At 61.9% G+C, this 14,352-nt stretch overlaps 6 protein-coding genes across 6 annotated transcripts; 2 read left to right on the forward strand and 4 right to left on the reverse strand.

Moving 5' to 3' along the window:
• Positions 1 to 128: 128 nt before the first annotated feature.
• Positions 129 to 2,559, reverse strand: RHTO_06640 (N-acetylglucosamine-6-sulfatase; the record flags this gene model as incomplete). The annotated part of the gene is made up of 9 exons (XM_016420300.1): positions 129 to 414; positions 477 to 557; positions 673 to 884; positions 956 to 980; positions 1,041 to 1,074; positions 1,143 to 1,814; positions 1,876 to 2,033; positions 2,171 to 2,333; positions 2,433 to 2,559. The coding sequence occupies 9 exons, from the start codon at positions 2,557 to 2,559 to the stop codon at positions 129 to 131; spliced, it is 1,758 nt and encodes a 585-aa protein (XP_016269265.1).
• Positions 2,560 to 2,968: 409 nt separating this feature from the next.
• On the forward strand, positions 2,969 to 5,910 carry RHTO_06641 (Zn(2)-C6 fungal-type transcription factor; the record flags this gene model as incomplete). The annotated part of the gene is made up of 10 exons (XM_016420301.1): positions 2,969 to 3,063; positions 3,134 to 3,158; positions 3,234 to 4,011; positions 4,071 to 4,409; positions 4,466 to 4,843; positions 4,899 to 4,939; positions 4,998 to 5,210; positions 5,269 to 5,326; positions 5,387 to 5,646; positions 5,710 to 5,910. 10 exons carry the CDS (start codon positions 2,969 to 2,971, stop codon positions 5,908 to 5,910), a joined length of 2,388 nt encoding a protein of 795 aa, XP_016269266.1.
• Positions 5,911 to 6,014: 104 nt separating this feature from the next.
• RHTO_06642 (peptidylprolyl isomerase) lies at positions 6,015 to 7,877 on the reverse strand (the record flags this gene model as incomplete). Its single annotated transcript, XM_016420302.1, has 9 exons — positions 6,015 to 6,196; positions 6,259 to 6,325; positions 6,391 to 6,516; positions 6,604 to 6,817; positions 6,902 to 7,120; positions 7,236 to 7,309; positions 7,374 to 7,559; positions 7,647 to 7,719; positions 7,849 to 7,877. 9 exons carry the CDS (start codon positions 7,875 to 7,877, stop codon positions 6,015 to 6,017), a joined length of 1,170 nt encoding a protein of 389 aa, XP_016269267.1.
• A 149-nt stretch (positions 7,878 to 8,026) lies between these two features.
• Positions 8,027 to 9,284, forward strand: RHTO_06643 (pyridoxal phosphate phosphatase PHOSPHO2; the record flags this gene model as incomplete). Its single annotated transcript, XM_016420303.1, has 7 exons — positions 8,027 to 8,135; positions 8,280 to 8,295; positions 8,353 to 8,433; positions 8,494 to 8,572; positions 8,631 to 8,889; positions 8,969 to 9,080; positions 9,137 to 9,284. The coding sequence occupies 7 exons, from the start codon at positions 8,027 to 8,029 to the stop codon at positions 9,282 to 9,284; spliced, it is 804 nt and encodes a 267-aa protein (XP_016269268.1).
• A 197-nt stretch (positions 9,285 to 9,481) lies between these two features.
• RHTO_06644 (uncharacterized protein) lies at positions 9,482 to 12,038 on the reverse strand (the record flags this gene model as incomplete). The annotated part of the gene is made up of 6 exons (XM_016420304.1): positions 9,482 to 9,760; positions 9,821 to 9,880; positions 9,940 to 10,209; positions 10,265 to 11,131; positions 11,187 to 11,459; positions 11,514 to 12,038. The coding sequence occupies 6 exons, from the start codon at positions 12,036 to 12,038 to the stop codon at positions 9,482 to 9,484; spliced, it is 2,274 nt and encodes a 757-aa protein (XP_016269269.1).
• Positions 12,039 to 12,575: 537 nt separating this feature from the next.
• On the reverse strand, positions 12,576 to 13,931 carry RHTO_06645 (ADP-ribosylation factor 6; the record flags this gene model as incomplete). The annotated part of the gene is made up of 8 exons (XM_016420305.1): positions 12,576 to 12,616; positions 12,735 to 12,842; positions 12,923 to 13,121; positions 13,184 to 13,196; positions 13,307 to 13,397; positions 13,555 to 13,620; positions 13,831 to 13,856; positions 13,930 to 13,931. Coding segments are annotated over 8 exons (546 nt in total).
• Between the last annotated feature and the right edge of the window lie 421 nt (positions 13,932 to 14,352).

Consider the following 14,352-nt stretch of genomic DNA (forward strand, 5'->3'; position numbering starts at 1 on the left):
GTGCATTTCGACTCTTTCCCTCCATCTCCTTTTTTTTACACATCAACGCGCTTCGTTTCCCTCACTTCTCGCATGCTCGGAGAGGATCGAGTCGATACCACCGCTGGGCTGGCAATACATCCGCTCGTCTACATGTTCTTCTCGCCCGCCCGCTCCGAGATGCCCACGCCCTCGTACGCCTTGTCAATCTCCGCCAACTCGGCCGCCGACGCTCCCACCTTGTGCACCGGCACATCCCCAATCGTCTCCATCTTGTCGTTCAGGAGGCGTACCATCTCTTCCCGCACTTGGCCGTACGAAGGATCGCTCCAGCAGTTGAACAGCTCGAGCGGGTCTTTCTCGCAGTCGAAGAGCTCCCACTCGCGCTCTTGCCCGCCTTGACCGGTACCGGGCAGGTCGAACGACTCGGCGTACCTGCGCCCGCAACGCGGCGAGGTCAGCCCTGCGAAAGATGCGGACGAGGGAGCAGAGCGCACCAGTAAATCAGCTTGTAGCGTTGGTTGCGGATGCCGTAGTGTGCGTAGGCGTTGTGGATCGGGTCGGCGTGCTGCCAGTACCTGCGAGGGCGAGCGAAAGCGTCAGCGAGAGCACCTTGGGCAAGGAAAAGACGCTTGAAGCTGGGACACCCCGCTCCATGTTCGAGCAGTCAACTAGCGAGAAACGGAAACGCACCGGTGGTAGGCGACGGTCTTGTCGTCCGCCGGACGCGGCACGCCCTTCAGCGACGAGAGGAACGAGTCGCCCTGCATGTAATTCGGGATGCGCAGGCCTGCCGCTTCGAGCCATGTCGCGGCAAAGTCGACGTTCGAGATGATGTCCTTGGAGACGCTGCCGGGCTTGATGACGGACGGCCAGCGAATGAGGAAGGGCATCTGGAAGGATTCCTGCGAGAGGCAGCGTGAGAAGGTCAGCCTCGACAAATGCAGACGACGGCTGGCGAGGCGGATGCACGCACCTCGTAGATGAAGCGTTTGTCGAACCTGGGAGACGCGATCACAGTCAGCGAATGCGCAAGCGACGAGAGGACGGAACCGACGCACCAGCCGTGCTCGCCAAGGAAGAAACCCTGGTCCGCTGCGAGAGGAAGAGACAGCGGTCAGCGGGGACGGACGAGATGAAGAAAAGGGAGTGATCGTGCGCACAGGTGTAGATGACCATTGTGTTCTCGGCGAGCCCGCTCGCGTCGAGGTAGTCGAGCAACTTGCCGACGCCGTCGTCGATGGACTGGATCGTCCGCAGGTAGCGCTGCATGTAGCGCTGGTACTTGAACTTGGACAGCTCTTCGCGCGTCTTGAACGTGAACACTTCGGCCGTCTGCTTGTCGATGAGGCGAATCTTCGAGACGTCGTCCGGCATCGGCACTTTGCGCGACGTGAACCAGTCGAGGAACGGGATCTCGAGCTCGCCGAGCTCGCTGCCGCCTTCGGGCTGGACGAGACCCAGGTCTTGGTACGACATATCCGCCTCGACGCGCATCTTGGCGAGCGACGCTGCCTTCGCTCGGTTTTTGTAGTCGTCGTCGTACGTCTCGGGGATGCGGATCTCGTCCTTGTAGAGCTCGCGATGGCGCGGGTGACACTCCCAAGGACGATGAGGGGCCTTGTGGTGGACCATCGCGAAGAACGGTCTGCTCTTGTCCCGCCGCTCGATAAAGTCGATCGCCTTGTCCGTCGTAATGTCCGTCACGTAGCCCATCTCGCGGTGCGGACCTGACGAGTTGATCCACATCGGGTCGAAGTACTGCCCTTGGCCCGGAAGGATGTCCCACTCATCAAAACCTTGCGGAGCATGCGCCTTTTCGAGCGCGCCGTGGCCTGCGTCGAAGGCGTGGCTGAGTAACACGCCTCGGGTTCGTAGTTCAGGAGTCTGACACACCTGCGAGATGCCATTTGCCGATCATGGCCGTTTGGTACCCGCTCGAGCGAAGATGCTTTGCAACATTTGGGAGATTCGAGTCGAGCTTCGAGTCGAGGGTGTGGACGCCGTTGACGTGATTGTGCGTGCCGCAGAGAATGGTCGCACGAGATGGGGTGCTGTCAAGCGAAGCGGGAGCGGGAGTAAGAGCCGGGAACGAAGAACGGAGGAGGAGGAAGTCGCTCTCGCGCCAGCGACGATGTCCAGCCGCGACTTCGGGGGACTACAACGCTTCGAAGAATGCTTAGGCACTCACCAGATCGAGTTAGTAACGTAGCAGTGATCGTAGCGCATTCCCTCCTTCGCGAGACGGTCGATTCCGGGCGTGTCGTTGATGCCCGCTCCGTATGCACTGATGGCTTTGGCGGCGTGGTCGTCTGCCATGATGAAGATGATGTTTGGCCTCGTCATTGTTGAGTCTGCGGAGAGAGGATTGTCAGGACTTGCGCCGACGACGAGGGTCGAGTACGAGAAAGCGCATCGCTCGCAGCCTTCGCCGCCAAGTCGGTGCAACTTGCCTGGGTCGTGCTGAAGCGGGAGAAGCCAAGATGGAGTACCTCGAGCGTAGAAAGGATGCGAGGGACGGAAGCTGCTGTCTACCGCCTCGCGCCATCCAGCGCTCCCCACACCGACGTCGCGGCCCATTCCACCGCCGAAAGAGTCTCATCGCGTCTGCGGTCGACGGCGCCAGCAAGAATGGACCGGTGCAAGGGAAGCGTGAGGGAGGCAGGCGGACAGCGCAACCAGCACTCAAGGGAGATCCAGCGTGGTCAGCTCAAATGAAAGCTTGTTGACAACGTCGCATAGAGCACTGCAAGCACGTCCAGCGACTTCAAGCGAGATGGCGGGAGTCAAGAGGCGGACGACCTCACCGGCGTCTTCCCTTCGCATCGCACAGAGCGATTCGCTGCTCGAGCTGGTACCAGAGCACGCCAGGGTACTGGAAGACGTCGTTGCTGCTGCTCTATCGAACAAACGGCGCCCCGCGATCCTCGCTCGCTGTTCTCCAACCCCATCGGCATCCATCCACCGGCCATCACGTTTCTCCGCCGCGATGGCCTCGCAGGCTGAAGAAGCGCCGCAGAACGTACCAGCAGAAGGACAGGTCGGGCCAGGTGGCAAGCTGTACAAGCGCCCGTCGAAAGTCGCGTGCGTAGAACCGCTTTCTCGCGGTTCATCTCTTCGTGTCGCTCACGGGAGTTTCATCGCGACGTGACAGCTGCCTAGCATGCCGAAAGATCAAGGTGCGCATCGATCTGCATTGCCCCTACTCCTCCACCCGCGCAGAATCACCGCTGATCCTCCTTTTCGTCCCCCAGGTCAAGTGCAAGCTTCCGAACGACCAGGCGCCAACAGGCATCTGGGCACAGGACCAGAGTCGATGCACCCGATGCATCAGGCTCGACCTTCCGTGCGAGTACCGCAGCGCCCCTCGCCTTGGCCGTCGTCCGAAGGATCGCTCGGCTGAAGGCGCTCAGCCTGCGTCGAAGCTTGCGCGGTCGGTCGCAGCAGCCGCAGACAACGCGGCGGACGCCCGAGAACGCAACACGAACGAGGCTGCGCTCGCGCTCACCCTTGTCGCGACTCGAAGCGACGCTCCGCCTCACTACCCCTCGCTTCCCTCGATGTACAACTTGCCGCATCCGCCAGGCGTCGCGGCTGATCCGACAGCGCCAACGTACTCGCCCACTCAGCTACCCCTCGCGAATGGCCAGACAGTCTTCCCAACGCCCTCTACTTCGCAACACCCTTCGAGCGGCGCGAGTTCCACCGTCCTCCCCTTCCCTCCGCAATACGGTCCGCCCGGTCTCCATGATCGCGCTCTTCCCGCCAGCTCCTCTGGCTGGCAGTCGTCGAGCCAGGGTATGCCAGCGCTCGCCGCATCCGCCGTCGCCCATCACAGCGCCTCTCCGGCCTACTCCCTCTCGTCCGGCATCCATCCCTCTCCCGCCTCGTCCGCGAGCGTCGTGCTGGAGCGGAACACGTTTGCCTCCCTCGCAGAGGCTGCGGAGGTTAAGCTGTACCGCTCCTCTTTGTTTGGCAACGGCGTCAAGGGCAAGAAGGTTGCGGCTCGCATGGCTGACCCCGTCGACCTGAGTGAGCTGCGGTATTTCCTTTTCAGAAAACGCAGTTAGCTGACAGTCAATGTTCGCCAGGCATGCTGAGCGAGTTCGAGGCGGGACAACTCGTCGACAACTTCCACACCTCGCTCAACCGGTACATCATCCTCCTCGACCCGCACCTGCACTCGCTCGACTTTATCCGCCGCACCTCCCCCATCCTCCTCAGCGCAGTCCTCGCCGTCTCAGCCAAGTTCTTCCGCAAGGACTTGTACCCGCAGCTTCTCCAGCACGCGCAGCAACTCGTCATGCGAGCGATGGGAGGCGACGGCTCGGACGGGATCGGGCTCGTGCAGGCTCTCCTCATCCTCTGCTACTGGAAGGAACCGATGGACTCGTCCGCTTGGCTCAAGATTGGTTATGCGATTCGGCTCGGTACGTTCGCTCTCGCTTTGTGCGCCCGCTTTGCTCGCTGACTTTGCCGCCGGCAGGCTTCCAACTTGGCCTGCACGTCAAGCGTACAACTCCACTTCCCACGGACGATCTCGCCGCCCGCGTCCTCCTAGACCGCGAACGCTGCTGGATCGTCTTGATCTGCTTCGACGCCTCCCACCTCCGAGTCGACGAGACGATGGCCGACTCGCGAATGATCCGGCATTGCGACGTCGATATCGACGCGTGGCTCGACGAGACGCGTAAGTACGACGTCCAGGACGACGCCGAGCAGGCCGTCTCGATGTCGCTCGTCCCGCTCAACCGGCTTTACCAGCTCGTCGCGGCTGCATCGTCGCCGGCTGCGGCGCGAACTCTTGCGTCGTATGTGCAGAACGCTCTCAACCAGGCGCAGGCAAAGTACCTGGACCCTCAATGTGCGTTCGTTTCGTCGCTTCGCTGGGACCCTCGAACTGACGCTTGCTGCGCCAGCGCCAAAGTATCGGCCACTCACGCTGCAGGCTGCAAACAAGGTGACTGAGCTCGCTTGTCGATCGCGCTCTTGCACACTGACAAGCGCTACCTTTGCAGGCGCAACTTCACCTCCGCACAGCCGCTTTCTCCACCGCGCAAGCCTGTCTCGCGGTCATCGGACCCGGAGATCCAGCAGTCCTAGCAGAGTACCTCGCACGCGCCACCGATGTCGTCGACTCCTTCGAGCGGTTCGCGGCCGACGAAATGTTGAGCTTCTCGCAGGACGCGATGGCGATTCGGTTGTTGGATCTCGGCGAGGGACTCGGCAAGGTGCGTCGTTCGTCGAATGTACTACTGCTAAACTCGCTGACGCGCTACGAACGTACAGCTCTTCCCACGCGTCGATGCGAATGCGCAAGTGATCCTCATCAGCTTGATGTCAAGAGGTCCGTTCGCGCGTCGAATATTGCTGTACTTGCGCAAGACTCACATTCCGCTATCGACAGTCTACGCTGCCGCATCCCGCTCGAAGAACGGCTCGGAAGACTCGCCTCCCGCCTTCATCGCCCGCTTCTTCAGAGCCGCACTTCAGGCCCTCCATCCCGGCTGCATACCGGCTACCGGCGCTCCTTCACGGCGTATGAGCAGTCCTGAACCAGCGCAGGACGCAGAGATGGGTCCGGTCAACCAGCAGCAGCAGGGCGAGGCAGGCGGACCCGGACAGGCTTCGGCAGTCGTCAACCCTTTCGACCAGCTCCAGAACGCAGTGCGTCCCTCAGCTTCTGAGAAGCGCTTCTGCGTCGACACTGACACTCCCGCGTTTCCGCAGCCGCTTCTGCAGGAAGACCTCCTCGCCGACCTTCCTCTCGACGCCCTCGCACAAGACCTCACCTACTGGGACTCGCTCAACTCGGTCCAGGCATTGTCGTCATGGGCATGGCTGGATCAGGCGCTGAATAGTGCGCTAGATGGGGCGGGCGCAGGGGAGGGAGGGTTTAGGTGCGGCGAGGAGGGGCGTAGGGATGCGTGATTCTCCGTTCTTGTCCTGACAGGACCTGAGTCTCTCGCCCAGAAAGGCCATATGTTGTCACATGATTGATTTGCAGCCCCTCGGTAAAAAGGGGAGGAGGAGAATCAACGGCGGGAAGAGGAAGAAGAGGAAGAAGAAGGAGAAAGAGAAAGAAGTTTCACGTCAAAGGTCAAGCGGCTGTTGGGCGGGATCCCAGGAATCTTCTGCTTGCCGTACGCGAGCGCGGCGGGGATGACGAGCTTGCGTTCGCCGCCGACCTTCATGCCGACGACGCCGAGATCCCAGCCTGCGTGCGCGGCACCGGGGGGTCAGTGGGCTGTTCCTAGGCATGTACAGGACACGACGCACCCTTGATGACCTGGCCACGGCCGAGGTTGAACACGAGAGGCGCGCCCTTCGTGTTGGAGTCAAAGACCTGCTCGTTCCCGACCGTCAGAACCGCTGCTCACGTCCGAGAGCGCAGGAGAGGTGTGTACACACCTTGCCGTTGTCGAGCTTGCCGATGTAGCGCATACCGACCTTGCTGCCAGCCTTGGCCGCAGGTCCGGTGCCCTCCTTGAAGTCGGTGATCTCGAGGCCGCCGGCGAGGACCTGGGTCTTGCGGGTCTGCGCAAGCACGTGAGGAATCGTGTCAGCGATGAGCGAAGGCGACGAGCAAGGCTCAAGGCAAGAGGGAGAGGAGGACAGACGCACATCCTTCTTGGGCTCGTCCTTCTTCGCCTCGGCCTTCTTGGGCTCAGCAGCCTTCTTCTCCTCGGCAGCAGGGGCAACAGCCTCGCCATTCTCGGCCTTCTGCTTCTTGGCGAGCTTCTTCTTCTGGTTCTTCGAGAGACCGGCGACGGACGCGGCGGAGACGGTCGAGTCGTCGGCGCCGGCGGGGGTCTCGTCTGCGGGGCGCTTCTTCGAGCTGTGCGGCATATCGCGCAGGACGAGTCAGTCTTGAAGTCCAGCAGGAACGAGACGGGCGTAAGGAGAGGGCATGCGAACTCACGCAGCCTTCTTCGGCTCCTCAATCTCCTGAATCCGGTCCGCCGCATCCTCCATGTCCTCGTCGTCCTCCTCGTCGTCATCGATCAAGCCCGACATGCCCTCCGAGTCAAAGTCGTCCTCGTCGTCAAAGTCTGAACCGTACTCCTCCTCCGAGTCGTAGTCCGAGGGAGGCTGGTCGAAGTCTTCCTGGCGGACATAGTGGCCAACGAGGTGGACGGGGCTGAAACAATGAAGGAGGGGAAGATGGGGTCAAGAGGAAAGAGGGAGAGGGGATAGGAGGGAAAGGTCAACGGGATGTCAACCTGCCAAGTCAAGTCCGCGGAACGCGCACGCACTTCTCGCCAGTGACGGAGAACTCGACAACCTCGACGTCCTCGACGAGGGTGACGTTGATCGACGCCTGCTCAATCTGCGAATCGCAAGGAGAAAGAGGTCAGTCGCCATGGAGAAAGGAGGTCTGGACTGGAACGCACCGCGTTGGGCCTGAGGACAGCGAGGACCGGCTCCTTGGTGATGATCTTGGGGAGCTTGATGTTCTCGTCGTCCTCGTCCTCGTCCTCCTCCTCCTCGTCATCCTCCTCGTCGTCGCTGTCCTGCTCAAACTCCGGGTACTTCATCGTGACGGCCGAGCGAGCATTGCCCTTGACCTCAGCGCCGTACTGCGCAACATCCACAAGCGCCGACGGTCAGCTCGCGTCCAGAGAGTGCACGAGAGCGACAGAAGGCCGTCGCAAGCGGAGACGCACCGAGACGTTGGTGATCTGGATGGCGGGGCTCGTGTTCTGCGAGTAGGTCTTTCCAGGCTCGAGAACGATGGACCTGTGCGCGCGTAGACCGTCCTAAGTCAGCGATGCAGGCGAACGCAGTGGCACGTTGAGCGACGCGACGGAGGCGAGTGAGGGGACCGTTCTAGAAGCGGGAAAGACGGCGGTGGGACGTGAGACGCACCAGAGACCGAGAATAAGAGGCTGAGCCATTTCTGCAGCTGTCCTGGCGAGTTGAGCGGGAGAGTGAGAGGAGGAGAGGAGCACACCAGCTCGAGCTCGACCTCAGCCCCTTGACACGCCCGCTGCAGCTCGCGACAGCTCTCTTCTTGGACGGTATTGACACGTATACACTCGCTAGAATGTACGCTCGACGATCCCGCTCCAACCGCGCCGCGAGACGCCGTCGTCGCTTCCCCCGCTCGCTCTCGCCATCCTCATCAGCTGAACCAACTCGCTCGCTCGCAACAGGTCTGCCAGCCCCCGCCGCGTGCTCGTGTGCTCCGACTTTGACTGGAGTTGGGCAGGCGAGTCGAGCGAGCCCGTTCGAAGCCCTTCCCTAGCTCACGCACGTTCGTTTCCCCCACCTCCCCCTCTCTTCGACGCGATATACAGACCAGGACACGGACCGGTGAGCTACGAGGGACGTAAGAGCACTGTGTCAGCTGCTGACGACGTCCTGACGCAGCTACGTCTTCGAGGTTCTCGCTCCTCACCTCCGAACATCGCTGCGCGCCTCGAAGAAGACGCTCCAGTGGACCGACAACTGGTGAGACTGAGGGCGCGTTTCCTTGGCCATGTTGCCGTGCTGATCACCTCGCCGTGGCAGCGCCGAGCACCTTCGCAAGCTCCATGCTGAGGGCTTTGGGAAGGAGGATGTCCTGGGAGCGCTGAGGCAGGTCCCCGTGGTGCGCCCGGTTGCAGTCTCCTCATACTTCCCGCCTGCTCACACCATCTGTTGTGCAGCACCCCGCCATGCGCCGGGCCTTTGTCGACCTGAAAGCGAGCAAAGACCCCCAAGTGACCACCTTCATCCTCTCGAACGCCAACTCGGTCTACATCGACACGATCCTCAAGCACTACGGCGTCGAGAACGCTATCGACGAGGTCGTCACCAACCCTGCGCAGTTCCGCGAAGATGGACTGCTCGAGTTGAGGCGCAGGGTGGACCCGAACGGGCCGCAGCACCAGTGCAAGGTCGGCTGCTCGCCCAACATGTGCAAGGGTGCGTGGCGGATGAGCCGTTCGGTCGCTTTGTCTGGCAGGAAAATTGGGGCTGATCGTCGACTGCCTCGTTCGCACAGGCGAGGAGCTCGAGGCGTTCATGGCACGCAACGGCGGCTGGGACTCGTTCGACAAGGTCGTCTACATCGGCGATGGCGCGAACGACCTCTGCCCGATCCTGCACCTCCGCTCGTGCGTATCCTCCTCCCTTCTCTACCGCCCTCGGGACTGATGCGTCGGATTTGCAGCCAAGACGTCGCCCTCGTCCGCCTCTACCGCGAGCTGTACCGCCGCCTGCAGAACTCGACTGCGGCGCACACGAGCGACGTCAAATGCAAGGTCGTGTCCTGGGGAGGCGCGTGGGAGGTCGAGAAGTGGTTCAAGGAGGAGCTGTAGATGCGAGCGAAGTCCGAACGAACGATAGAATCTCTCTTGCGGTTATTTGCAGTGCAAAAGGCAGTCTCTCGGTGCGCGGACCCGTGTGTAGTGTCTGTGATTGCGATGCCAACGCTGCTGCTGCGTAAGATGCGAGAGGGAGTATCCGAAAGCGAGGCGGGGGGTATCCTGCAAAGTTCCGACGGCTATGTACAAGTCTAGGTATCCAAACATTGACACTTCTCCTTCTCCGCCACCTCATCCGGACACTCGGCGGCCAACTTCGGATCCCAACACCCAAAGATGACCGGCCAAGCGCGCTCGACGCTGTGCCCGAACGCGGGGTTCGAAGGTCCGCCCGAGTCATTCGGGCCCCAGAGGTTGTGGATCCAGTGCGACAAGGGCGCTTCGAGGAGTGAGGAGAGCGAGGAGTACCGCGCGTAGGGGTTGGCGAGGATGCGGCGCTTCGAGACGGCGAATTGGGCGGACCAGGCCATCTGTGCGGTGGGAGGTGAAGTCAGTGCAGGTAAGAGAGATGAGCAACACGAGGAACGCACGAGGTGTCCGGTGGGAGGACACATCTCGCCCGCGAAGATGTTGAACAGCTCCTTCACCGTCTGCGGACGTCGTCTCGCCGTCAGCATCCTTCCCCTCACACATTCTCACGCGAACTCACCGGGAAATCCACATCAACGCGCTTATCAAACCCACATTCTCCCCTAATCAGCGGTCCGAAATGTGCAAACCCCGTGTCGTCCTCGACGATTCGCATCCTGGGAGCGGCGATGTCTCCCCAGGCGAGGTGAGGCTGGAGGAAGTAGGTATGGTCTGCGAGGTGGGTTGTGCGGAGGTGTGAGAGGGGGATGAGGAGGGACGCGGGAGGCGGAGAGGGATGGAAGGAGGGGACGAGGGAGGAGAGCGTCGTGTTGTAGTGCAGGAGGATGTGCTGCGCATCCACAAGTCAGCGAGACTCGGACGCAAAGGACTATGGGCGCACTCACGGTGAGGTACGTCGCGCCCTCCCGCCCCAGATTCGGGATTGGCACCACCTCATCCGTCCACCTCAACCCCAGTCCCTTCCTGATCTCCTCCTCCCCCTTCGGCCCCTTGTTATACAGTACAACGCGATTACTTCTCTTCCGAACGAACGGCGTCCTGCGCACGTCGTTGATGTGGTTGCGCGTGCGCTCGAGCGCTTCGTCGTAGTAGGCGATTACGAGGTCCACGGAGCGCGACGTCGGTGTTGAGGCGCTCGTAGGGCAGATGGTCGAGCGCAAGGAGGGAGGGAGGTAGGAACAGGCGAGGGAGACGGAGGTGTAGCTGACCGGGAGGGTGAGGAGGTGGATCAGGAGCGGGAAGAAGGGGACGAGGCTGAGGAGCGAAGGGGTGCGGGAGGAGTACGGGGAGGTGCGGTCGCTGGATTGTTTGCGGGTGTTCGGAGGGGGCGAGCCCGAAGGTGAGGACATGGCGTGCCCGTTCGACTCGCTCAAGAGGCTGTAGGCGTCGCCGCCTCCTTTCCGCCAGCGCGCAAACGCACTCCAGACCTCCCCATCTGCCCATGTGACGCCTACCGTGCCGAACATGTAGACAAGGAGGACCTGCATCCAGTTCTGGCGGAGCGGAATCGACTCGCGTCCGAAGCTCTGCCAGACCAGGAGCAAAAGGTTGCGGGGGAAGAGCGTCGACGCGGTCGAGATTGCGAGAGAGGTGTTGGCGAGGTTGTAGAGGAGCGCGAGTTGCGAGAGGATCGAGACGAGGAGGATGAGGAGGAGTGAGGCGAAGCCGCCCGTGTTGAGACTCGGGGACTTGTCGGCTTCTGAGGAGAAGAGGGTGACGGGAATCGCAAAGAGGGAGCACGTCGTGGCGGTCTGCGCGTGTAGCGGATCAGCTTGCGCAGATTACAGCTCGAGAAAGCGAACGCACCGAGACCGCGTCCCGCAAGAAAAGCGCCGGGTTCTCCGCGCCCAGTCCTTCCTTGAGGAACAGCAGCCCCACCGCGTCGAGCGGTATCCGCACGAGCGCGAGGGCGGCCGCCACGCCGCTTGCCGGGACTCCAATGAGCGCGAAGCCGATGAGGAAGGTCGATGCGGCGGCCATCATGACGAGGGCGGAGCTCGCAGTGGCGGGAGAGTGAGCGGGCGAGACGATGGAGGTGATGTAGGGCGAGAAGGCGAGGACAGCGGGAATGACAAAGACCTGCAGGAGGGAAAGTTGGTCGCAGCGACAGAAGACAGCGAGGAACGGACGCACCTCGATGGCCTCGCACAGCCGTTCCTGTCCCACGCGCACCTCCCACACCCTCAGCATCAAGCTCAACGCCACCGCCGCACCAGCAGCCATCCCAACCCTCCTATCGCGAGCCAAGCCCGCTCCTCCTCCCAACTCGAGTCCGCCTCCGCCCCTCGCGAGCGACTGTCCCCGCAGGAGAGGGTAGACCGCAAGTATCGCACCGAGCACGCTGAAATGCGTCAAGGGAAACCAAGCTGCGACGGTCCTCGAGTGTCGTGCGAGTTGGGTCGCCTCGAGTCGACTCGTCCAAGCCGACAGCACGACGAGGGCCGCCCAGCTTGCCAGGACCTTTCCACCTGCGACGTGCGGTCCTGCGTGTCCAGCCGCGCCATACGCAGAAGCGAGCGAAGTCCGCCTCGAGTGTTGTCCTCCTGCGATTCCATCATCTCGACTCGCCTGTCCTCCCTCTTCCTCCGCCAGCAGCGCGTCCGCTGCGCGCAGAGCCAAGTCACCGTCGTCCAGTGGTCCAGTGTCGCGGTGGTCCATCCAGCTTGTGCGCTGGCGGATCCGGGAGGAGCGGCGAACTGGCAAGAGGGGGATCGTGGGGAGAGCCAGAGGGGTGATGTTATGGGGTCGCTGGAGAAGTTGTGGGGCTGTCCCAACGATGTCAAACGTCTCGAGCGAGCAGACCAGCGGAAAGAGCGAAGGAAAAGAGAGAAGAGGCTCGAGCGAGCGAGAGGAGGAAGCGAGCGAGTGGACGTGAACGAGACCGTGTAAATTAGCCCAGAGAGTGCAGTAGTTACTAGGAGAAGACACAGAGGAGAAGAGGGACGATATGGGTAACTGGCAGCGAGAGGGAGAGCGGGAGGGAAACTACGAACAGACGCGAACAGAACGGACAACGGCGAGAGAGAAACACGAAGGGACTGACTGGCGGGCGGGCGGGCGAGGGGTGGCGAGGGCGTCGAGGGGTATCATGCGGGCGCGACAAAGAGGCGAATGCGGCGAGATATGAGGCGGGCGAGCGAGAGAGGCGAGGAGAGGAACGGGGATATGTGGGCGGCGGTGAAGGCGCGGGGTATCCTACTTCTGCGCCTTGATGTTCTGCGAGAGCCAGTTGAGGCCTGCGAGCGAGGAGAAGTCATATGGTCAGTTCCTGCAGTGGATACGTGGACCCGACATCGTGCCGCAGAAGCGACGCTCGTCGAGAAGCCGTCCGACGCGAGGCACCGACGAACGCACCTTCGAACAAACCGTCGCCGTTGAGCGCATTCGAAGGGTGGCAGTACCAGCTGCGGTCCTTCATCCTCAACAGCCCGAGCTTCTCCGTCACCTCCGTCGGGGTCATGGCTGTACAATACGCCGTTCGTTTACGTCAGCATCACACGTAGGGCATAGAGAGTGAGACAGAGGAATCGGGCGCGACGCACCATCCGGCAAATCCTGCTTGTTCGCAAACACGAGCAACAAACAATCCTTCATCTCCCTGTCGTTCAAGATCTTGTGCAACTCGGTCCGCGCTTCGTCGATCCGGTCGCGGTCTTGCGAGTCGACGACGAAGACGAGTCCCTGAGTGCCTGTGTAGTAGTGTCGCCACAAGGGACGGATCTTGTCTTGCCCGCCGACGTCCTGCGGTAGGTGTTGTGGTCAGCGGGGAGGTGACGAGAAAGAAGGGCAGGAGGAAGACGCACCCATACGTTGAATCTGCGCGAGGGCGGGAAAATGTGAGAGTAAGTTGCTGGCCGAGGTCAAGCGAAACGAGCGACCTCTCTACGGTCGTCCGCTTTGCACAGAGAACGGCCGCGCCGACTCACTTGACGTTCTTGTACGTCACCGTCTCGACGTTGAAGCCGACAGTCGGGATCGTCGTGACCGACTGGTTCAGCTTGAGTTTGTACAGGATGGCTGCGTGTGCGTGCGAAGGGGATCAATCCCCGGCCTTTCCACGTCTGGCATTCGCAGGCTTCTCCAGCGCGAGTAGACTCGACAGAAGGAGCCACCCAGCCTGACCGGGCCACAAAAGCCCCTCCTTCCTTCATGAAACTGAAGCTGAGGAACGCACTCGTTTTTCCCGCCGCGTCCAGACCCAGCATCAAAATCCGCATCTCCTTGTTGCCAAAGAGCTTGCCTGCACCGTCGTTTGTGCGGGTCGAGAAGACGAGAAGATGAGAAGGGGTCGAGCGGGAGGGAGCGCGTCGAGCGAGTTGTCGTGGATACAGGGGAGAGTCGGCGCGGGTCAGATCGATAGCAGGGAGTCACAAATGCGGTACGATCACGTCAGCGAGGCCCTCGACGCCGTACACCATGCAGGACGGCGGCGAGAAGAGAGGGAGCGCACCCAGCGCTTTCGACAGCCCAGATCCCCTGCGGGCAAAGGCGGCATCAGTCAGCGCACTGTTGGAATCCTCTGAGAAGCTCTGTCGGCGCGTCCACCCACATCTTGCGCGAGATTGGCGGGTCGAGGCGAGTGGTTGTGGGTGAACGAACCGTCGCAGGGCAAGGGCGACGACCTCACGCTCCGTCTCGCTCGGCTGCTGGCTGGACACGCTCACAGACTCTCTCAGGGTGCTCTCAAGGCATACCGACTCGACCGCACGCGAAAGAACCGCTCGTCGCCGCGTCCCACATCCCACTCCCGCTCATCGCGACCGGTTGAGGACCACAGGCGGAGCGCGCAGCGGTGGAGGGCGCAGACGGGTCTCCTGGAGTCACTGAACGCCATAGCGTGCGTCTGGGCTCTTTATCCCTCGACAGAGGTGCACGCAAGCACCGCCGACAGGAGTTGGACGAGGTGCCGAGGTGACAACGCGGCGACAGCGGGTCGAGTGGGTGTGCAAGCACGCTATGGTGGGATGAGGGT

This window comes from Rhodotorula toruloides (assembly GCF_000320785.1).
Source record: "Rhodotorula toruloides NP11 unplaced genomic scaffold Scaffold46, whole genome shotgun sequence".
Classification (NCBI taxonomy): domain Eukaryota; kingdom Fungi; phylum Basidiomycota; class Microbotryomycetes; order Sporidiobolales; family Sporidiobolaceae; genus Rhodotorula; species Rhodotorula toruloides.